The sequence below is a fragment of the Eublepharis macularius genome, chromosome 15 (genome assembly GCF_028583425.1).
Source record: "Eublepharis macularius isolate TG4126 chromosome 15, MPM_Emac_v1.0, whole genome shotgun sequence".
Lineage (NCBI taxonomy): Eukaryota > Metazoa > Chordata > Lepidosauria > Squamata > Eublepharidae > Eublepharis > Eublepharis macularius.
The window spans coordinates 49,809,340-49,833,436 of NC_072804.1; the positions used below are offsets into that span (position 1 = coordinate 49,809,340).

General features: G+C 45.9%; 1 protein-coding gene across 1 annotated transcript; it reads right to left on the reverse strand.

Annotated features, from left to right (window-relative positions):
• Positions 1-419: 419 nt before the first annotated feature.
• LOC129343461 (phospholipase A2 inhibitor and Ly6/PLAUR domain-containing protein-like) lies at positions 420-22,515 on the reverse strand. Its single transcript, XM_054999661.1, has 5 exons — positions 22,456-22,515; positions 12,214-12,336; positions 11,473-11,625; positions 10,209-10,337; positions 420-920 (listed from the first exon to the last, which is right to left on the reverse strand). Exons 1-5 carry the CDS (start codon positions 22,502-22,504, stop codon positions 784-786), a joined length of 591 nt encoding a protein of 196 aa, XP_054855636.1. The 5' UTR covers positions 22,505-22,515; the 3' UTR covers positions 420-783.
• Positions 22,516-24,097: the final 1,582 nt, after the last annotated feature.

Below are 24,097 nucleotides of genomic sequence, written 5' to 3' on the forward strand. Positions count from 1 at the left end.
TGTTGATTGCTAGTTTCTTAGGAGTCAAATACCTCAATGGGGTATAATGTCATAGGGCGAAGCTACAAGTGACGAATGACACTTGAACGGCAAGTGTATTTCTCCCTGTTCACTTGCTCTCCACTCAATCCACTTGCCGTTCAAGTGTCATTCGTCACTTGGCCCACAGAGTCTACCCTCCTAAGCAGCCCCTTTCTGCAGGGAGATGGATCTCTGCCATCTGGATATCAGTTTTAATTCCAGGAAATCTCCACTTTCCACCTAGAGGTTGGCAACCTTAGCTGTGGAGTATTTGCTGCCAGTGGAAGGCGTCTCTGTCTACTCCTCATATGTGCAGTCTTGAGACAGTTGTATACACTATTATATTTGTAAATTTTAAAAAGGTAACCGGAACACCATAACTCTCTAGAGCTCTCTCGCCTGCTTTTGCATAATATATTTATTTGCATTAAATGATTGTACAAGTCACAAAAAGACAGAAGCTTTGAGATCAAAGAAAAAGGATTTCAAAATTGTGCAAGAAGAAAAGAATGCAGACATGCATAAAGTGGCAAAATTATCAGCATGAAGACCGAGCCCTTCTATATATTGTAGATGGTTGTCTCTCCATTCAATGGTACAAATTAACACGAGCGTTTTGGTAAGCTGGTTGGAATCGATTTCAGTGGCATTTTATTTGGCCAGATGTACCACATCTCTCAACTAGGCAGCAACTATAAAAGCTTTACAAATCGTTTCGGCTTCTTCTTGTGTTTATCAGGAACTGCATTTTCAACTCCAACGTTAACCTCTGTGTGCCGGTACGCATTCTACGTGCTGACTGCTCAGCAGCACCCCGAGCGAGTCCGTAATGGTGATCCCGGTTTGTACGGAATTATTGCAGAAAGATTCAGTGGCACAGCCCATGTGGATAATGGGACCTACAAGAAATAGTTGAGAGTTTCTTAGGAGAGCTATGAAGCCCCGTTGGACATCAAGTTAGCAAGCATAAAACAGCAAAAGAATCGAAGTTCTGTATATTTCTAGCAACTACAGTTTCTTCAGGTTTCCTTTTTTCATCCCTTCTTTCTCGCACTCTCTTTACCCATCTGGTCTCTTCCTGAGCCTATCCTCACAGCTAGGGTTGCCTGGTCCCTCAGGGCCCAAATCAGGGGATGGTAGAGGGGTGCACATGGGGGGAACTAGTGTTGGGGCCTTCACTTCCGTGTTGCACCGAGAATGACATCATTCCCAGCATGAAAAGAAAGACCTCCGGAATGCACAGGGGATCGCTCCAGAGCTCTCAAGTCCATTCCTCGCACCTTTTTCTCACTACTGGCCTGGTAATATTGGCAGGGGGGGGCAACACTGGGATAGGGGATCCCTGCCCCCACCAGGGAAATGGGATCTCTACTCACACCACTCCCATCTCCCTAATCCAGTGCTCCCCCAAATGGTGCCTGCCAATGTATAAAGAGTTGCCAACCTCCAGAAGCCTGTTCTCCCAGAATTCTCCAGAGCAGGACTCATTTTGAGGGGGAACGCACAGGAATGCAGTTCCGGCAGTTCCCCAAAGAGGTCACATGTCAGGTGGCCCCACCCACCTGACTCTTGGCCATTTGGGGCCTGTTTTGGCCTGGATTGGGGCCGAAATGGCCCGGATTGGGCCTCTGATGGGTGGTGGATCACTCTCCTGCTCATCAACGGCCCGATCCTGACCATTTTGTGCCCCTTTTCAGCCATTTTCAGCCCCTTTTTGCCATTTTGGGGCCAATTTCGGCCCCGAATGGCCAGGATTGGGTCCAAAACAGCCAGAATAGGTGATGTCAGGGGGTGTGGCATATGCAAATCAGTTATACCAATGATACACTTCTGGTGATGGCAAGAGGCGTGGCATATGCTAATGAGTTACGCTAATGAGTTCCTCCAGCTCTTTTTCTACAAAATGACCTGTGCTCCACACTATAGAGATCAGTTCCTCTGTGTCAGCTTGTGGCTAGATAAGGCTCTTCCTACAGGTTCCCTTTCAAAAGCAAACAGGAGTCCATTGATTGAATAAGGAAACTTTACTGCAGAAAAGGTCCATTATAGTCCACAGTCCTGAATAGGAGACTCAGGATGGTACACAGTCATTGTTACCAATGAAGGGCAAAGCATGAGGTACAAAGTAACAATACCCATCTGGATTTGCCTCCCCCCACAGTTCTCATAACAACATCTCTCAGTCCTGGGAAGCTGCTCTCCTTCAAGGCCAATGCTTGGTGGAACGGTGTTAGACAAAACAGTCGCCTCCGATGGGAATGCTGCCTGGGAACTGGTGCACCTGGGAAGAAAGCACTTAAACACTAGAAGCATTAGAAAATGGAGTCAGTACAGTTTAGATATACACTGGACCTGACATTCTGCCCCCCTTAAAACAGATCCCCCCCTGGTTTATATGGGTAGCGAGAATGAAAAGCTTTGGTTAACTTAGGAGCATGCACATGTACAGAGTTCACCCACTCATCGTACCCAGAATCAAAGTCCTTCCATCTAATGAGGTAAAAAAGCTGATTTCGTTTGAGTTTAGAGTCCAAAATTTGTTGCACCTCATAGTGTATTTGGTCGTCAATCAAAGTTGGAATGGGTGGAGCTTTGATGTGCCACTTGTCATCGGTAGGAGCTCTTTTTAAAAGACTGACATGGAACGTATCGTGTACGTGGTGTAAGTTCTTGGGCAAAGTTACAGCAACAGTCACTTTATTTATTATTTTGCGCACAGGGAAAGGTCCTAGGAATTTCAGAGCGAGTTTGCGGCTTGTCTGAGCTAGTTTCAGGTTCTTTGTGGAAATATACACATGATCTCCAGGTTGTAAATCCCATTCGGCCGCACGATGGCGATCTGCGTATTTTTTGTAATCCAGTTTGGCTTTTTCAAGATGTTTCTTAATAAGAGTCCATTGTTGCGCCGCCTCCCCCCACCACGAAGATACATCTGGCAAATTAGAGGAATGGAGAGGGGGAGCGTCCAACGGGAAGGGATTGAAGTGAGCTCCATAGACAATTTTGAAAGGGGCCTCTCCAGTTGAAGCGTGTACACTGTTGTTATATGAGAATTCGGCCAGAGGGAGAAGGTCCACCCAATTATCTTGTTGGAAATTAATGTAGCAACGAAGAAACTGTTCTAGTATCTGGTTTGTTTTTTCGGATTGTCCGTCGGTTTGTGGGTGGTGGCTTGAACTGATGCCTTGCTCAATATTCAACATTCTCAAAAGCTCCCGCCAGAAGTTGGCAACGAACTGTCCGCCGCGATCCGAAATCACCTTGGACGGAAAAGAATGTAATTTTACGATGTGTTTTAAAAATAAATCTGCTAGTTTTCGAGCGGTGGGTATAGCAGTACAGGGAATAAAATGAGCTTGTTTGGAGAACAGATCTACCACGACTAAAATGCAATTATGTCCTTTTGAAACAGGTAGATCAGTGATAAAGTCCATAGATATTATTTCCCAAGGTCTGTTGGGTGTTTCCAATGGTTGCAGGAGACCCGGAGGTTTTCCTTTTCTGGTTTTGGCGCTGAGGCAAACGGGGCAGGAACTAACATATTGGGAAATGTCTTTGCGCATGCCCGGCCACCAGAACTGCCTTTGGATTAGATGCAATGTTTTCAGATACCCATAATGACCAGCAGTGGGAGCATCATGACAGCGCTGCAAAACCTCCAGCCGGAGGCTGTCTGGGACATAAAACTTGTTCCCCGCTAGCCAATCCCCCTGTGGGGATTGGATCAGCTTGTTTCGCGGAGCTTTATCCCCCTCCTTTTCCACCTCAGTTTTAAGTTTCGATTTCCACTCCTGGTTGGCCGGGAGGGGCTGTTTGGCTCGACTGCGAGTAGTCACCACGCCCCCAAGTTGCGTAGGCGAGAAGACCGTGTCGACAGTCTCCTCCCGTTTGCTCCTGTGTTGGGGCATGCGCGATAGGGCATCCGCCAAAAAGTTAGTCTTGCCCGGGAGATAATTTAGGGTGAAGTTGAATTTGGAAAAGAATTCCGCCCATCGCAATTGTTTGGCATTCAGTCTGCGTGGGCTTCGGAGGGCCTCCAGATTTTTATGATCTGTCCAAACCTCGAAGGGGTATCGCGCCCCCTCCAGCCAATGTCTCCAATTAGTAAGGGCTGCTTTTACTGCAAAAGCCTCCTTCTCCCACACATTCCAATTCCTTTCCGCCTCCGAAAATTTTCTAGACAAGAACGCACAAGGCCGCAACTTTCCATCCTCCCCCTTCTGCAGTAAAACTCCCCCTATTGCCGTATCGCTGGCGTCGACTTGCACTACGAAAGGGGACTGTTCGTCGGGGTGGGCGAGGATGGGTTCCGTTACAAATTGCCTTTTCAGGCATTCGAAAGCAGTTTGGCAATTGGAGGTCCATTGTAGTTTGGAGGAGGGTTTTTTAGCTTGGTCCCCTTTATCTTTTGTTTTCAACAATTCTGTTAAGGGGAGCGTGATTTGGGCGAAATTTGCTATAAAGTCTCTATAGAAGTTGGCAAAACCCAGGAAGGATTGTAGTTCTTTACGGGTGGTGGGTGTTTGCCATTCTTGAATCGCTTGTATTTTGGTTGGATCCATTTTTAAACCCTCTTGGGAGATGCAATACCCAAGGTAAGTGAGTTCGGTTTTATGGAATTCACATTTGGACAACTTGATGGGTAGTTTATTATTCATCAAGGTGGCCAGGACCTTTTGTACCATTTGAATATGTTCTTCCTCTGTGTCTGAATAAATTAAGACATCATCAAGGTACACCACCACCCCTTTGTACAGAAATTCGTGCAGAACTTCGTTTATCATGGACATAAATACAGACGGGGCTCCCGTTAATCCAAAAGGCATAACTAGGTATTCATATTGTCCGAGGGGCGTATTAAACGCGGTTTTCCACTCATCCCCTGCCTTGATACGGACGTGGAAGTAAGCATCTTTTAAGTCTAATTTTGTAAAGATCTTACCTTGGGCCACGACGTTGAGAAGGTCTCGGATGAGTGGTATAGGATAGGCGTTGTTGGTGGACACTGCATTAAGTCCTCGAAAGTCCGTGCACAGTCGTAGTCCCCCATCCTTCTTTTTCACGAAGAGAACCGGAGCGGCGTGGGGGCTGTTGGCTGGGCGGATGAACCCTCGTTGGGGGTTGGTGTCGATGAATTTCCGGAGCTCTTCTCGTTCATGGAGACTCATGGGATAGAGTCGTCCTTTGGGCAGTGAGGCTCCGGGTAAAATTTCCACCGCACAGTCCGTTCGTCGGTGCGGGGGTAGAGTATCAGCTTCCTCCTCGGAAAAAGCGTTTAGAAAAGGCCAATACGGTTCGGGTATTTGGTTGATTTCTTCTTGAGTAAGAAGGGCCTTTTCAGTATGAGTTGGATCATTGCCCCAGTTTTGGTTCCAACGGTGATTTTTGCAGTTGGCATGACTGAAGGTGATACATCCTTGTGCCCAGTCTATGTAGGGATTGTGATCACATAGCCACTTGCTGCCTAGAATTAACGGGTATTTGGCAGTGGAGCTGATGACAAAAGACCTCTTTTCCCAATGTTGTCCCATGCCTGTGATCACTGGGATGGTCTCAGTGGTAACGGGGTTCATATTGGTGCCATCCATTTGTTCAAAGATTACTGGATTTTGTAATTCCCGGGTTGGTAAGACTAGTCCATTGACTAAAGCTGGGGTGATGATGTCTCTCGAACAGCCCGAGTCAATCAGGGCTTGCACTCGGATGTGCATTTTTCTCTCTGGGTTGATTAGAGTTACTGGCATGAATAAGATGGACCCAGGCGGCCGGTTCCGTGCAGGGACGGGCTTGGGGCGGATCTGTCGTTTGGGCCCTTTTACGACAGATCCATCTCGTTTCCCGACTGGGGGCTTTCTGGATTGACTTCTGCGTTTGGGGAAGCGGGGTCGTATTCCATAACTTCTTCCGCTTCCAGTCCTCTCTCTGAGGCGGGCCTTTGGGAAGCGCCGCGGCCTCTGTTCGCGCGTGGCGCGGGAATCGGGCGTTGGAGAGTAGGAAATGGAGCAAGGGTTGGGCGCCGCAGTTGAAGCGGAGGTCTTTGCACAGGCCTGTAGGGGCATTGTGCTGCAAAGTGACCGGCTTGTCCGCATTGCAAACACAGCCCTTGTTGCCATCTAGCATCTCTCGCTCCACGGGTGGCGTACCCAGCTCCCCGTCCTCCCTTCTGTAAAGTCAAGGGTCTTCTTTGTCCCGTTTGTTGTTGTTGTTCAACCAAACGGACTTCCAAAATGCGATTCTCAACTTCGCAGGCAAGTTGGATCCAGCCTAACAACGTAGGGGGATTGTCCTGCATGAGGGCTCTGTCCAAAAGTCTCGGGTTTAGTCCTTGCTTGAACAGAATGATTTTGGTGGACTCCTCACACCTAGGGCATTTGGCGGCCAGTTGTCGGAATTTCGTAATATAGTCTCTCGCCGACATACTGCCCTGTTTAAGGGCTTGCAATTCTGTTCGGGCCCTGGTTTCCTCTAAGGGGTCTTCATATTGCGCTCGGATAGCATCCACCAACCCCTGGAGAGTATCGAGTTCCGGGGCCCCGATATTGTATAGTCCTACATACCAGTCCGCTGCTTTGCCTTGTAAGCGGGAGCCGAGATGTTCAATTTGACTGGCCTCGCTGCCGAAGAGGTGTCCCCACCGGTTGAAGAATTGCACCACTTGCACTAAGAAAAATCCCAGTTTGGAAGGATCTCCATCAAAAGTAGCTTCCAGTTTCACCCAACCCATCGGGAGGTCTTGCCTCGGAGCCGGTGCTGGGTAGAAGTCCATCGGAAGCATCAATGGCACTTGAGGTATGGGGGGACCCGTTTGTGGTAGCGGTGCTGGTTGCGCTGGCGGCGGCCTCACCGGTTGAGCCGGGGGTGGCGGTCTCGGCTGGGCTGGCGGCGGTGCTCTCGGCTGGGCCGGTGGCTGCAGTCGTGGTCGGACAGGCGGCTGCAATCTCGGTCGGGCTTGTGGTGGCAATACAGGAGGTGCTGGCAGTAGTGGTTGAGGTGGAGGTGGCCTGTGCGGCTGTGTAGTGACTGGCCGCTGAGGGATGGGTTGGTGGGGTCGTAGTGGTGTATGTCCCACCGGTTGGTTCGGAGGTGGTAACACGGGTTGATCAAGTGGCAAACGTATCGGTTGCTGCAACGGGGTTAACTGCGGTCGAAGCGGAAGGGGCCGCAGCGGCGAAGGTCTGATGGGTGGTGGGTCGCGCGGGCTTGCCCCTCCCGACACCGTGATCCTGGGAAGCAGAGGCTGATCTTGAGGTGCCGGTAGGCCGTCCCTCGGGGTTAGTTGAAGGGGGACCGCTTCTCGTGGTTGTTGTGGCAATTCCTCCCCAGGAGGAGCCGGAGGCTCTTCCGTCTGAGTCGGCCGTACCGTCGTTGTAGAAGCAGGAGGGGGTATCACCGTCGTCTCGGTTGGACGGGTTGGTATTTCTTCCCCCTCTCCAGGCCGCTCAGCTGGAGTCTCCTCGGCAGGTGTATCCCCGTCTGATTTAGGGGTTTCCGTTGGAGTCTCTCCGGGTGCCTCAGCTGGAGTATCCCCGCTAGGCGGAATTTCGTCTAATCTAGGGGGTTCCTCGGGCGTTTCCCCCGGTTCTCCAACGTCCTCCACTGGATAGGACATAACGCTTTGGAGGGTGGCTATTTGTACAGCCATTTCTTCAGGTGAAAGCCTCTCTCCTGCCCCCATCGCTGAGATTAGGTGGATGGCATGAGCCAAACTTTCCTCCATATCAATCAGTCTAGCTTCCAACTGTTGCATTCGGCTTGGACCCGGTTGCTCCGTAGCGGAATCTCCCTCGGTTGTACTCACCGGGGAACACGGCCCCCAAGGCGGAGGATCTCCTTGATCGACTCTCGATCTCGCTGCTAAAATTCCTTTGGCTAGACCCGTCACTGCCGAGATCCCGGAATCTACAGCATGGGTGCGACTTTGCATCTGCACCCAACTTTGATCAGGAACTTCCGTTGGCTCTTTCCATGGAGCAAGTTCCGAATAATCCCAACTCAGGGCGCCGCGGTGGGATGTATTCCCGTCCGTACGTTCGGTCGTCCTGTTCCAAAACAGCCACGGTTGGCTGCTATCCAGCTCAGGGACAGTTCCTAGGCTTCGGCGCCCGTCCATCGAAACTCTAGGATGTAGTCCTCCGGCCCGGCGCTCTCGCGTTTCTCGGGGTCTGGCTCCCCACTCCGACGGGGTGGGTAACGAGATCAAGGGGAGAGCGGTAGCCTTCGGCCTGGTCCCCTCACCGCCGAGGTCGATGAGAGGCGGTGTGGAGGTCGAAGCTCCGGCCCCGACCGACACCGATTCTTGCGGTTCTTGAGGTTGCGCTGTTTGACTGTCGGGGGACGCATACGGATCAAACAAGGGATCCTTGTCCGGGACTCCCTTGGATTCCGCTGGGCCCGACTCAGGCATGATTGGTAACAAAATGTCAGCTTGTGGCTAGATAAGGCTCTTCCTACAGGTTCCCTTTCAAAAGCAAACAGGAGTCCATTGATTGAATAAGGAAACTTTACTGCAGAAAAGGTCCATTATAGTCCACAGTCCTGAATAGGAGACTCAGGATGGTACACAGTCATTGTTACCAATGAAGGGCAAAGCATGAGGTACAAAGTAACAATACCCATCTGGATTTGCCTCCCCCCACAGTTCTCATAACAACATCTCTCAGTCCTGGGAAGCTGCTCTCCTTCAAGGCCAATGCTTGGTGGAACGGTGTTAGACAAAACAGTCGCCTCCGATGGGAATGCTGCCTGGGAACTGGTGCACCTGGGAAGAAAGCACTTAAACACTAGAAGCATTAGAAAATGGAGTCAGTACCGTTTAGATATACACTGGACCTGACACTCTGAAGAAAAAGGGCACTTCAGAGGACAGACTCTGAAGTGCCAGATACCATGGATTCTAGGTGAAATTCCTCCCTAAACTCCCACCACCCTGCAGGCACTGCCTCGATATCACCAGGAATTTCCCGTGCCTAATTTGGCAAGCCTAATGTGTTTCCTGGCTTTCCCTTCTTGAGTCTTGGAGATAAAACCCAGATGGTCTTCAGTGAAACAGGGAAAAAAGGGGGCCCTTCAGGCTGCTGAACTCCAGGGCCGTTTCCACATGGCTTACCTTCCCTCAGAATGACCCGGAACATCGCGCAAAAAATGCAGAAGATTGCGTTTTCTCTCATGAGAAAACGCGATCTTCCGGGGGTTTTGCGCAATGTTCTGGGTCATTCCGAGGGAAGGTAAGCCATGTGGAAACAGCCCAGTACTAAGTTCAACCTGGGCAGCTGCATGGTTGCCCAGGCTTTCTTATGTGCCTGGGCTGGGACACCTCTCCCTGTAGTCGTGCAAGAAGCAACCCCCTCCCTTTTCTTTGAAAACTGTACCCACACAGCACTTTCCCCTAATCCTTACCCTAGCTAGAGTCAGTGTGGTGTAGTGGTTAGCGTTTTGTATCAGGATCAGGTTCGAATCCCCGCTCTGCCATAGAAACTCGCTGGGTGACCTTGGGCCAGTCACACTTTCAACCTAACTGAGCTCACAGTATTGTTGTCAGGACAAAACGAAGGAGAGGAGAACAACGGCTGCTACTTTGGATCTCCACTGGGGAGAAAGGTGGGGTATAAATGAAGTAAATCAATCAAGTAAATAAATAGTTTCCTAAGGAATCTGGGCTTCCCTCCTCCTCCTCAGTACAGGAAGTGCTTCAGAAAAGCCCAGAAGGCTTCACCTTTGTGTCAACATGGAAGCCTCCTTTGGAAGCAGCAGCTTTTGTCCTAGGACAGTTCTGGGCATGGACTCTCCTGACATTGTGATTACAATACTGTATGGCCAATTATTTGGAGAGGGGGAACTAATGTGCCTTCTCAGAATTCCGTAAGGGCTCCCAAGAATTGCAAGGCTGGGGGTATCTCTATACTATATATCCCCCCATGCCCTTTAGATTTTGAGTGAGACAAAGATTCGTTAGAGCTGTTTTACAGAGAGAGTGGGATACAACTGCAATAAACAAACAAACACTATGTGGAATAATGGTTGGAATATCTAAGTGTGAACAGAGCACCAGCTCTACAATACAGAGCCACAGCGACGATGGGCGCTGTAATCAATCACAAACTTCACCTTAGAAATTAAGCAATGCTCCACATATCAATGTTTAACATATTGTTAGAAACATCACCCATCAATGGATAAATCAGAATTACCAATCACTCTGAAGAAACACTTGTTCGCCGATCCTTGGCAACGGATGATCTCCCGTTTGCATGGTTCAGGGTATTTAACGCTACAAGAGGGGCACCAGAACCCATTTTGGGTCTCATTCCAAGTTGGTACTGGAAGCAAACCATCAAGAACGAGTGTCAAACAAAAGCCGCATCTATCTTTTACAATGCAGACAGTTTCAAATTGGATTATAAATACGGTGACCTGTTCAAAGGATCTTGTAAAGTTCAGGATTTCTCAGAAATGGATCAGGATGTTTTTTACACCTAAAAAGAGCCCTGCTGGAAGAAAAAGTGCCTTGCTTGAAAGAAGGCTGTCCTTTTCATTTTCATCTTCACCATCCAGCTATTCAGAGGTAGACTGCCTCTGACAGTGGAGGTTTTGTTTTACTGCTATTATGGCTAGGAGCTGTTAACAGACTTATCTTCCAACAAGCTTGATGTGATTCTTGCTTCAATTGGGGTTGGGAAACCCTCATTGGCCAGGATTCTCATTTGAATTAGAAAGGCTCCCCTGTTTTTGTTCGGCATCATAATATTCATATTAAAAGCCTCAGAAGCAACTTCATGCCATTTGGAGAATCACTGATTTCTAATCTCAGATGAGGCTGGAAATGATGCTAGCCATCAACAGAAAGAGGAGAGGGTGTAGAGGGTGCGCTACTCAGTGACAGATATCATACTCTTTGCGTATAGAAGGTTTCTGGTTCAAATCCCTGTTTTGCCCTTGTGCAACCACTTACGGTTCGAGACTCTTTGACATATGGACACACATTGAGCTGTAATTCCTAATTCTCCTGATGTTTTGCTGTGAAATAATTTTTAAGTTAATTCCAAAAGGGTACCAAGAAATTTTACTCTATGTAATTACATTAGCTAGAATTAATTTTGCTTGATGCTGGAAATCACAGCAAATTTCCTGATCTACAAAACTGGAAAACAAAAGTAAAAGACAGTTTTTTTAATGATCAAATTAACTTATTTGCAACCAGGAAGATGCATAAGTTGGTTTGAATCATTGCAGTCTTGCTTCATTGCTTGCTTCGATCATTTGTAGATAAGAAATCATCTACAGTAATAAAATAAAAGGCTGTTTTTATGTTTCTACTTTATGGTTTTGTTCTGTACTTTATCTTTTTAATCTGTCATAAATACTAATCTGTCATAAATACTAATTAATTTTTTACAAAAAGAATTAATGCTATACTCAGTCTAAGGCAGCATCATATATGCAAATGATACATACATGCAGGAACTTCTGAGTTGCAGCCATCAGTGGGACAGCAAGTGCTATACCCCGTCTCCCTCAGTCCATTATCAAGATGCATAAACACAGGACCAGGAACACAGCTTTCGCTCTTTGTGCATGACTTTTTAACAGTTCTCACTGTCTTTCCAGCTGTATATCAGGATGAAATAGAGATTCATTGTAGGTTTGTGTGTTCAAACATTGACAAATTAAAACCTGGAGTTAAATGGACTCAGCAAATATGTAACTGACAGGGACATTTTCCAACCAGCAGAGTTACACAAATCTTGCCACCATAAAAATTATATTGATTGCTTGTAACTGTAGGCAACAAACTAGGGTGTGGGGAGAATAGAAAGATATGTTATGCTTCCCGTACTCTCCTGCAGTATGGGCCAGGTAGTCAGAGGCCAGTGTTTTCCTTGCATTTGCCCCTGGATGCCAGCAGGCAGCTTCTTCTCAATAATGTGTGTAATGAATTATATACACAGAGAGAAAGACAACAGGACTAAACCAGGTTAGAAGTGAGAGATTCATGATGACTGTATCTTTCAATGACTTTAATTTTCCTTGAAAGCATCTGCGGTGAGGGGATTTCCAATTTGGACCCTTCCCACCCTTGGCAGAATAGTTATCAGTAACATTTCAAGGGCAAGAGCTGACTTCTCTGCTGGAGTGCAACCAAAACTCTAACCATCAGACCGATTTGTGGGTTAGTTTGAGATCCCAGTCACTTACACCATGTTGCTTCAATCACCAACACTCTGCAGGCGTCAAACTCAGGGTCACAGGTCTTGAGATAGGTGCTCCGCTTGCTTAATGTTCTAATGCTGTGATCCACCTCACACTGAATAGGAGATCCTGCAGGATCAGAGAGAAAGCATTTAGAAGAAAGAGGCAAAACCTGTTGAAGACAGTGCTCCAAAGAGTTCCTACTTCAAACTCCCTCTTCCCGCATTCTTTTCTTGATTTTATTTATCCCGGGGCACATAGGTAGGCTGTGAGTCTGGGAGAGCTCCAAGGGGGGGGGGAGATAAGAAAGAGAGGATTGTTCTCATTCATTTCCTTTGAGGTTTAGTCCCCCACAGAAATTTTCTTAAAAAATAAATCTTCTACTGTCAAATGATGTTTGGATACTACTCAGGGCAATCCGCACAAAATTTAGTTCAGATAACGGAGTGTGTATATTTTTTCCCCCATAGAGAGAATCTTGGGGTGCTCCATCAATTGATTTTTCTTAATTTTGCTTAGGGGTTGTAACCTTTCTTTTGGGGCCAATGGCTAGCTCCAGCCATCTTTTTCACTTTTCCTCACATCTTCTCCTTATTACAGCCTCTGTACCACATTATATCTGTTCACACAGATCCCAGGAGCCCCAGCATAGTATTTTGTCCTCTCCTTGGTAACAGAAAAGCTGGTTGGCTCCAACCCCATATTTGCCAAACTTCAGAGTGACTGTAGAAACAGCTTCAGTTTAACAGGCAATTAAAGTTAAAATATACTTCTGTCTGCTATGTTCTTTGTTGTCCATCCCAGTTTGGATGAAATTTTCAGGAACTGTGGCCTTAATTCAAAGGATTTTCCCCAAACTCATTTCCATTCCAATAGATATGTATCTCTCTGGATGAGAGATACAATCCTTGGAAATTTCATCCCAGTGGAATGGAAGACATCACAGTTCCAATTAGAAACGTGGTGGATTAATGAAACCATTGGAGACTAAATCATTGCAAAAGTCAAAAGAATGATGGAAACAAAAATGAAATTAAAACTTTTTTATTTGTTGCATAGCCCTATAACCTACCTGTTCTAGCTATGGCAAAAAAAACAGTGAAGACTGTCTAGAGGGTAGGCTGGTGTGTGGATGACTATCTTTTGTTAAAAAAAATTCCATGAGTATGGGTAACACTGCATCGGAATAATGTAAGGAAATTTTAAAGCCTGTTCTTTAAAAAAAAACCGTGTACACAAAGAGGCACCTCCAGATGATCTCTTCCCCATTCTCCCTGCCTGAAGACTGAGCTGTGGTGATTCTCTGCTCTTATGCTTATTTATGCAAGTGCTGCAAGGGACTGGTGCCTTTCAGTCTTCAACAATGCAAAGAGTGGTTGACTAGAGCTTAACCCAAGTCCTACGATGGAACTGTTTCCCTCTGGGACTCTAGAATCTGCGCCAGTTCATATCCTGGAAACGCCATTTTTAAAATGGTTTAAAATAAAGCAGAGGTTTTGGTGGATGGAATGAACTGAACTATTAATTAGTCTGTGCGCAACAGAGGATGATGTCATGTGGAAGCATGAAAAAAAACGTGTGCATTGGATGGCTGCAACCTGGAAAACATTGTGTGTGAAAGGAACCTTGGTGTGAGAAAAGGACTGCACCTATTAGTTATCTATCTACAGTTCTATCCATCTGATGAAGTGAGCTTGGAGTAAAACTCTGGAAAATATTGTTTGTCTTTAAGGTATTGCTGGACTCAAATATTGCTCCTCCACTATACACTAATACAACCACCCACCTGAAACTACCCAGTTCCATATAAATATTGAAAAACATTCCCCTATTTTCTCCTCCTCATATCAATGTGAATCATATCATTTACTGAGGCATTCTGGTTTTTAAACTCACCTGGAGAAAGGAGGCCCCAAAAGAAGACATGTGCTAAGGACTGCCTTCATAGTAAAGATGAGAGGAAGAGCCAAGGAGGACTCCGAGCAGAGGGAACAAACCAAGGCAGCAAATGTTGGACCAAAGGGCTCACCTGGAGGCCTTTATAAGCCAGAAAAAGGAGCTCCAGGCAATGCCTGGACACTGGCTAACTGAGATACAGGGAGGGCTTGTAATCAAGATGGTACATTTTGCCACTCTTGGAAGAAAGTGTAATCTTCTTCTAGCACTTAGTGAATTTTTGGCAAGCATGCTTTCCAGACTCTGCCCCAGCTGCTGTTTCCCCAGACTGACACACTTCCCATTTCTTCAAAAGCCCCATGGCCTTAGCTCTCATCCTCCTAACAGTAGCCTACTAGACCTCCCCTCTCCCCTCCAAGAATCCCAAATTTTTGCCTCATAGATGTCATTCCTCTTATCTGGTGTAATCCCTTTTCTCTTCAGAGCACTCATGAGATTCTTAGCCTAAATACTCACGCCCACATCATATTCCCTTCCGAGAGATGAGCTTAAAAACCCAGAATTTTGAGGTTCTACTTACCTTGGGAAACAAGAGTCCAAAGGAGGCAAGTGCTTAGGAGTGCCTTCATAGTAGTGGAGAAAGAAAGAGCTCTCGGGTCAAAGGTGAATTGAATAAACCAGCTGACGCCAATGGAAGGGATCAGAGGCATTTATAAGCCAAAGCCGAGAGCCGCCAGGCAACAACTGGAAACAGTTGGCTTGCTGAGATGCTGAAAATGCCGAAAGTTGAGGCTGTGTATTTCCCTCGCTGTTCTGAATGCCACATTGTACTTGAAATGTGGAAGAACTAGTCCACCAATATTCTGAAGGAGATCAATATGCCCCTCATATAATTGTTTCTTCCAGACAATATGGCGCCCAGGGATCTGCTTATCATCCTGTGGTCAGGGTGCTTTGGGTATATAATATTTTAGAGGTAATACATTTTTTAAAACATGGAATGAAAACAGCATTGAACTCCAAGAAGACGTATCTATTGTAGAAATTTATGGAAGGATGGAAGGGAATGATGAACATCTGGCCTGCCTGAACGAGACCTGTGGCAGAGCATCTGCCCTCCTTTTCTCCAAGAAATTTTTGCCTTGACAAATGGGTGTGCAGGCATGAGCCAAAGGGCCAAAGAAAGGTGCCTCGTCCCTGGCATTTATTCTGTAGTTTGCCCCTGGCAACCCTCATTACAGTCACAGTGCAGACTCACTTGGGTTTGGCACTTGTGCAGACCTGCAGTGGAAGAAACATCTAGGAGGACTCTTAACTGAATGCGAGTGCTCTCCTTGTACACTGGAGCTTCCATGTGTTTCTGTGCACCAGATTGGTCAGGAGGGGGAGCCATAACTATAGGGTTTGATGCTGAAGGCAGCTATTTAGGGTTCCAGCGGCTGATGTGGCCCAGGCTATCCCCTGCTCCAAAATCCACCACATTGGCCAAGACAGGGTCTAGTGAGCCAGAACTCCAAGGATCAAATTTTCATTTTATTTTTTCGCTGGGTGGCCCTTGGGTCAGTCTTAGCTCTTCCAGAGCTCTCTCAGCCCCGCCCACCTCACAGGGTGATTGTTGTGGGGATAATAATGACATACTTTGTAAAACTCTCTGAGTGGGCGTTAAGTTGTCCTGAAGGGTGGTATGTAAATTGAATGTTGTTGTTGTCGTCGTCTGACACAAAAGACCCCTACATGAGACCCTGGAGAGCTGCTACCAGTCTCAATAGACAATGCTGTCCTTGATGGACCAATGGTCTGATTTAGTGTAGATTAACATTGTTCTTCTTTTACAGAGGCACAGAAACACACAGATCTAGTGAACATTGAACGTTGTAAGTGTTATTTAATGTGTTACTTGACTTCCTTTTTATATATATATTTATTAACTACATTAACTAACAATACAAAGGGAAGAAAGGGAACAAGGGGAGGAAGGAAAAAAACCACAACAACTACAACATGCAACAGCTATGCTACACAAAATGTTTTCCCTTCATACTGCCATTATTCAAAAGTTAAAGCTTTATGTTATATTGATGGAGTGGTTGACCTTACTAAATGCAAATTACAATTTAAATTCAAATTAAATTTTTCTTCCCCTCCTGGGTCCCGGACGCAATTCTCTCTGAGCAGCTGCAGCCGCAGTGCTCATTTCCTCCCCCCCCCCTCAGACTTCTCCTTTTCGTCTTGCTTGGTGCACTGAAATTCCGGATTTTTATCCTCAAAATCCCTTAGTTGATCTTCTGATAATAACTTGAAAGCTTGATCTTTGTGACTGAACCAGATTCCTTCCGGAAATAACCATTTGTACTTTATTCCACGTTCTCTCAGAAGAGCTGCGAACTTTTTATACTTAAAACGTCTTTTCCGAACTAGAAATGGGACGTCTTTCAATATCTTAACTTTATTACCCAAAAAGTCCAAATCCGCATTGTATGAATTATATAGGATAGTGTCCCGGATCCTCTTAGATGAAAAATCAATGATGATCTCGCGAGGCAACTGACGCTTCATTGCATATTTTGAAGTAGCCCGACGGACTTCCAAAATGGCGCTTTTTACTTCTTCTTTAGTTGCCCTCGCGGGTGTCGCCAATAGTTCCGAGACCAGACCCCGTAAATCCTCATTTTCCTCCTCTTTCACATTCTGGAGGCCCAAAATTGTCTGTGTTCGTTCCACTTGTAGCCCGATCAGCTGATTCTCCACCAGTTTAAGCTCTTTATTCGTAGCCTTCACGAGTGACGCACTTTCCTGAGCAGACTTCTCTGCCCCCCCCCCGCTGCTTCCTTAATGGTTTTCACTTCGCTCTCAATTAAGCCCACCCTTTGATCTGTTTCATTCAGCTTGTCAACAAAGGGTTTTATAGCTTCACCAACTGCCCTCCACACTACCTCCTCCAACGACTCTCCCTTTAGGGCAGCCGAAACTGACTTGCCCAGGGCAGGACTTTGTTTTTTTGTTGCCATTTTAGGGGGGGGAACCGCCAGCCGGATTCTGAAACTCAGCAAAGGGGAAGAACGAGCCTTCTTAGCTTCAGATCCCACCACTCCTTCACGTACGCTTGTAGTAACAGAAGGGATTCGCTTACTTGCAGGCTCTCGCCTAATTCTGCTCTTTGCCGTTTTCCATGGCCCGGCAGCACTCGAGGCGCCGCGCACATCCGCCGACCTCCGTAGGGACAAACGGGCAATTAACCCCCCGCATTGATTCCGGGGGGCTCTTCCCGCAGCGTCCCGGACCCAGCCTCCCTCACTGGGAGTTTTGGGGGCTAATCTTCGCAGATCAGCCGCCCGGACAGGGTGCTCGGACGCTTCCTCTCGAGCCCGCGAAGAGGAGCATCCGACATGGCTGAGAAAACGAAACCGAATCTTACTTGACTTCCTTTATGGCATCACAACCCAGTCTTTGAGGGATAGAGTGTAGAACCGGAGACTAAAATTCCTATTCCCCTAGAAGGGCTGGGGCATTTCCCACTCCTAGCCCCTGTTGCTTGCTGCCATTCTGACCAGCAGCAGGTAAATCATAATAATTTTCTTAAACCCAGCAGCATCACGTGTGGCAATACATCACGGAAGTGATGCAGGGGTAGCTCTTGGAATTGCCAGAAACTCTATAATAAAACAACAGAGTTTCCAGTGATTCCAAGAGATACCCCATGTGACTTGCAAGTTTTTACTTGAAGTGTTGTAGTGGCATAGCTTGTATTGACAGCTCCCCCCCCCTCCCAAGTCTGCTCTTCAGAGGACAGAGATCAGTTTCCCTGGACAAAATGGCAGTCTCGGAGGGTGGACTCTGCATAGGCACCAACCCATCCCAGGCTCCTCCTCTACATCTCCAGGAAATTCTCCAATGCAGGGTTGGCAACCCTAGCTGCATTGCTTAATTGTACACTGCTTGCTAGATCACCAGGTCCCTGTCTCAGGGCCAAGCTACAAGTGACGAATGACACTTGAATGGCAAGTGGATCGCGTGGAGGGCAAGTGAACAGGGGGAAATACACTTGTTCAAGTGTCATTCGTCACTTGTAGCTTGGCCCTCAGACACGAGGTTCCCCATCTGGGCCCTGCATTATTGATCACCTGAATCCAGTGCTATTTTTCTAAAAAAATGTTTAGGGGTACTCTCAGTTTGACTCAAGAAATTCACCATTTTATAGTTCAAATCGGAAAAAAATAAATGCAGTCAGGGCCAGGCTACACATGACGAATGACACTTGAACGGCAAGTGGATTGAGTGGAAGGCAAGTGAACAGGGAGAAATACACTTGCTGTTCAAGTGTCATTCGTCATGTGTAGCTTGGCCCTCAGTGGACAAAATTACCAAGAACATGCTCACTCTTCACGTGGTCAACAGAAGACGGGGCCGTGTGCCCACTCTCCATGTGATCTACAGCAGACGCTGTATCACACAACACCGTTGTCGCATCTTTTGTTTTTACAGAGTCATCATTCACTTTACACTTCTTTGCTGGCTGTAATGATGTACAATAGTAATTTTCCTACTCATATTGAAATACTGCCACTTAATGAGGTTATAGGCCAAACTTTCACCAGTAAAACACCACACCACAGATTAAACACTCGCTTCCATCTGAGACTCAGGAAACACCATGAAAGGAAATGATGTCAGAAGAGTGTTGGTAATGAGAATTATGGGTATTGTCAACCAAGCCCCTCTATAGTGACACGTGCGCACAACCAAAGTGTTTCAGTATAGACAAACTCTTTGCACTCTTTGCGCAAAACGTACACAAATACACAAATTGGTCGCCACCATCAGGGGTAGCAACAAGACTGACCAATCACCGTGCTAGATTCCAACTACCAGAGCTCCAAGCGTCTTAGAGAAGACTTGCTTGTATTTGTCTGCACCCTAACAATCACCAGTTATGCCAGTGATCTGGGTGGTGTGTTAGATACTCAAAGATGTTCCATTTTTTGTAAGACGAACAGTGCTCCTAGTGAGTTTAAACTAAGCATCTTTGTTGCCAACATACGCCACGTAAAACTTAACAAACCACATAAATATCCATAATACGTTTGGAGTTGATTTAGCAGGAATTCCAACATTTTAAAATTTTTACTTTCTCCCATTAGATTCACAAAATGTTTAGGGGTACGCGTCCCCCTGCATCCCCCCCTCCCCAAAAAAAGCACTGCCTGAATCCCTTCACCCCACAAGTCATAGCATGTCCAGGATTCTGCCAGTCACCCCAAAGCATTCTATGCCCTAGCTCCTTAGTGCTTTGTGTATCTGAGATGAAGCAATAACTGTGTAGGTCATCCTGGTTGAAAGGTTGGTTTTCTGGTTCAGGATTCCAGAGATTAAGGCTACACCCCAAAGTACTTTATGGCTTCTTTCAGAGTTCGCGTTTTTGTATTAATAATAGCAATATACTGGCCCTCAGACTCAAATATTGTATACATTTCATTCCTTTCATCAAGAAACACCATGGGCTGTTTTCACATGTCTTACTGGCCTCCAGAATGTTGCGCAAAACTCCGGGCAGATAGTGTCTTCGCGCACAAAATTGTGCCAGGAAGACACTGTTATCTGGGCGTTTTGCACGAAATTGTGTCTTCCTGGTGCGTTTTCGCACGAGAAGACGCTGTTATCCAGGAGTTTTGCGCAACATTCTGGAGGCCAGTAAGACGTGTAAATGGCCATGGTCTCTTTTTCAACAAATTGTTCACTTTGTGAACACACACAAAGAACACAGATATTGTTTGCCGTATCAATTTATTTTGGTTATGATACAATGAAAATTCAGCCTGCAAACCTCATTTTCTTCAGCTAAAGCCCCCAATCCCAAAATTCTGCCCCGGTTTCTTTTGCCCTTCTGCAACCCATTCAGCTCTGCCCTTCCTAAGAAGAGACCCAGGAGTCCAGACCCTCTGTGGCCAATCACTTAGTCCCAAGCCTCCTCCTCCAGTCCCATGAATGGAGGAATCTCCAGGGGGACAATTTGCTGTTTCCTATTTGCCTGGCAAGAGTTGTGGGGTTGGTCACTGGGATGTTAGTAGTGTTGACTGCTGGGGTACAGTGTGGTTTGCCATTGCCTTCCCCAGTCATCTACACTTTACCCCCAGGAAACTGGGTACTCATTTTACCGACCTTGGAAGGATGGAAGGCTGAGTCAACCTTGAGCCTGCTACCTGAACCCAGCTCCCTCCGGGATTGAACTCAGGTTGTGAGCAGAGCTTGGGCTGCAGTGCTGCAGCATATCACTTTGCGCCACGGGGCTGTTTCCCTCTGGGACATTTATGGGTAACATTGCTGAATTATAATGCAATACCTTTAAAAAAAATATATTAAGGAATCCCTCTACATAGGTGCAGATGCACTTCCAGACGATTCCCTACCTCATATCTAAAGGGTAGGCTGGTGTGTGGATGATTATCTTTTGTTAAAAAAAATTCCACGAGTATGGGTAACACTGCATCGGAATAATGTAAGAAAATTTTAAAGCCTGTTTTTTTTTTAAAAAAACCATGTACACAAAGAGGCACCTCCAGATGATCTCTTCCCCATTCTCCCTGCCTGAAGCCTGAGCTGTGGTGATTCTCTGCTCTTATGCTTATTTCTGCAAGAGCTGCAAGGGACTGGTGCCTTTCAGTCTTCAACAATGCAAAGAGTGGTTGACTAGAGCTTAACCCAAGTCCTACGATGGAACTGTTTCCCGCTGGGACTCTAGAATCTGCGCCAGTTCATATCCTGGAAATGCCATTTTTAAAATGGTTTAAAATAAAGCAGAGGTTTTTGGTGGATGGAATGAACTGAACTGTTAATTAGCCTGTGCACAATCGAAGATGATGTCATGTGGAAGCATGAAAAAAAACGCGTGCATTGGATGGCTGCAACTTGGAAAACACTTTGTGTGAAAGCCACCTTGGTGAGAGAAGGGAACTGCACCTATTGGTTATGTATCTGCACTTCAATCCAGCTATCTAACCATCCACCCATCCCATCAACAAAACATGGAACAAGACAAGAGACAGAGCCAAAAGGCAGCCAGTGTGATGAGAATAGATGAAAGCAAACAGAAGAATTTAGAAGTGCCAGAAGAATCAACTTGCCCAATAAGACAGATTCTCCCCACCCCTTCTGTGAATCAGATTTCCAGAGGAAGCTGATATTTAAAGTATTTTGTTATAAAATTAAATATAGAGAGTTTTACTATTACTTAATCAGGGATTATCTATAGGCTAGATGGCCATCTGACAGCAATGCTGATTCTTTGAACTTAGGCAGACCATGAGAGGAGAGGGCAAGAAGGCTTACATCAGCGCTTAGTTCTTGCGGCCCCTTCTTACATGCTCAGGGTAATGCTGATCGCCACTTCGGGGTCATGAAGCAATTTTCCCCAGACCACTTTGGCTAGGGATCCTGATGGCGTTTTGCCATCTTCAGAGCATGCAGTAAGGGTCACTGGGTGTGTGTGGTGGTGGTGGGGGGGGGTTAACTGTGAATTTCCTGCATTGTGCATGGGGCTGGACTAGATGACCGTAAAGGTCCCTTCCAACCCTATGATTTTATTATTCTATTCTTTTATAATTCTTTTAAAATATTGCTAATTAAATTCAGTGAGATGTTAGCAGTAAAATGTATTGTATAATGCAATGGCCTCTTCCAATCCTGACCACATCTTGAACACCCACAGAAAGGCAGAGAAGACTTAAGAAAAACATAGTTTTTAGATATGGTTTGAGACATTTCTCAAACATATATAAGGTAAGTACATTGCTCATTCACAAAAGCTATGACAGTTTCTCTGATTACTTTATATTGGTTTACCATCAGTAATGAGTGAGAAATATCTTGTTTCAGTTTAATTTAATCTATTGTACATTGGCAATGATCTATTCAGCAGTTAAATACATTATAATCAATCCGTAAGTCTTTCAGATTCCACAAACCCCTCTATAAGGAAGGCACTCTATTGCAACAACATCAAAATGCGTTCGGCCATGTAACTATGACGCTTTGCAATGAATAAATTTGCCATTTCATTTGGGATTAATGAATTTAAAAATAAAAACCAGCTGTATCCTAGGAAACTATAATGTTCACATTTTACTTTGTATGCCTCAAGCACCTCTGGAGAAAAGGCGGCTCACAAATATTTTAAAGGAATAAAATTAACAAAAAACTCTAGGTTGTTTTCCACAAGCCCATGTCATGCTGTTTAGGAACTGAAGAGACAGTGATAAAATTGTACCTTGATTAAAGTGACTAAATACCTTGAAGTCGCTGTGGCCTATTCCCTTCAGAGGCAATAAAAGTTCCTGGCGTTCTGGTTTTTAAACTCACCTGGAGAAAAGAGGCCAAAAAGGAGACATGTGCTGAGGAGTGCCTTCATACTAAAGAGGAGAGGCAGAGCCAAGGAGGACTCCGAGCAGAGGGAACAAACCAAGGCAGCGAATGTTGGACCAAAGGGCTCACCTGGAGGCCTTTATAAGCCAGAAAAAGGAGCTCCAGACAACACCTGGAAACTGGCTCAGTGAGATATGGGAAGGGCTCGTAAACAAGATGGTGTCAGCATTATATTGCTTTAGACAATATTGCTGTAAGACAGCAGGCACTTAGTGGCCATGATCACTGACAGCTTCCTAACAGCTGAATGTGCTGTTTGGTTTGAGCTGGTCAGGTCTGGTTCCTCCCCTGCCTGGATGATGCAATACAGGAGGGGACAGATGACTCAGCATGACTCAGGAGGAGCTAAACGACTCAGCATGATGGCTAATTGGATAATTGTCAGTGCTGATATGTATATAAGTGTATATGCTTTGCTTAGTCTCTCTCTGCTGTAAAACAGACTGGCTGGCGCAGCACTTTGTCTGATTGAATGACTGTGAACTAAATAAATGTAAATAAATGTAAATAAATGTAAATAAATGTAAATAGTTTTTACACTAGCCTGTACTGGTGTGTGACTCTGCTTGGCTCACCTGCGGCTTCGGTGCTGGGATGCACGTACACTGACAGATGGTACATTTTACCACTCTTGGAAGAAACTAATTACTTTCCACAGACAGGGCTAATCACTGATAAAATAAATTTCACCATCAAGCGACTGCAATGCATCAAAGACTATAAAGACTTTACAGTGTTGATGGGAGAGTTCAAATCCCTCCCTTCTGTGGAGTCTTTTCCCTTCCCCAAGACTGTAAATGCCAGAATTGCACATGTCCAGGAAGTGATGTCATCACACTGCCTAGGGAGCACATTCATGCAAAGACATCAGAAAAGGTGAACGCTGGGTCCCCCTCTCTTGCCAGGAGGGTAAGAGCACCCGGCAACCTTATTCACAACAGGGTGGTGATTCGAACCTGGGTCTCTAACATCCTCTTTTTTAAACTAACTCAAAGAAAGGAGGCCCCCAAAAGAGACAAGTGCAGAGGAATGCCTTCATAGTAAAGAAGAGAGAAAGAGCCAGAGGGGAATTTAAATCAGAGATGAATGAACTTAGGCAGTGGATGTCAGACCAAGGGGCTCAACTGGAGCAATTTCAAAACTAGAGGAGCCCTTGGCATCACCTGGAAACTGGCTCAGTGCGGGGCAGGAATGGCTTGTAATCAACAGTATGTTTTCCACTGTTGGAACAGAACTCCATGAAATTTTGGCAAACATCCTTTTCCAGACTTTGTCCCAGCAGCCAACATTTCTCCATACTGAGCACAGAACCATAAGCACAGACTGAAGTGGATTGTGCAGTACCTCACATATGCTGCTTCCACACACGTTGGATAATCCACTTTCAATACTCTTTAGTGAACATTTGAAACTGATTTTCCATGTGTGGAACAAAAAATCCACTTCTAAAGGATTACGAAAGTGCATTGAAAGTGTATTATTCAACATGTGTGGAAATGGCCATAATCTTCTTTTTCCCTAGGACCAAGTAAACATCATTTTACAAGAATTTACCAATACTCATATTAGTCCACATCCA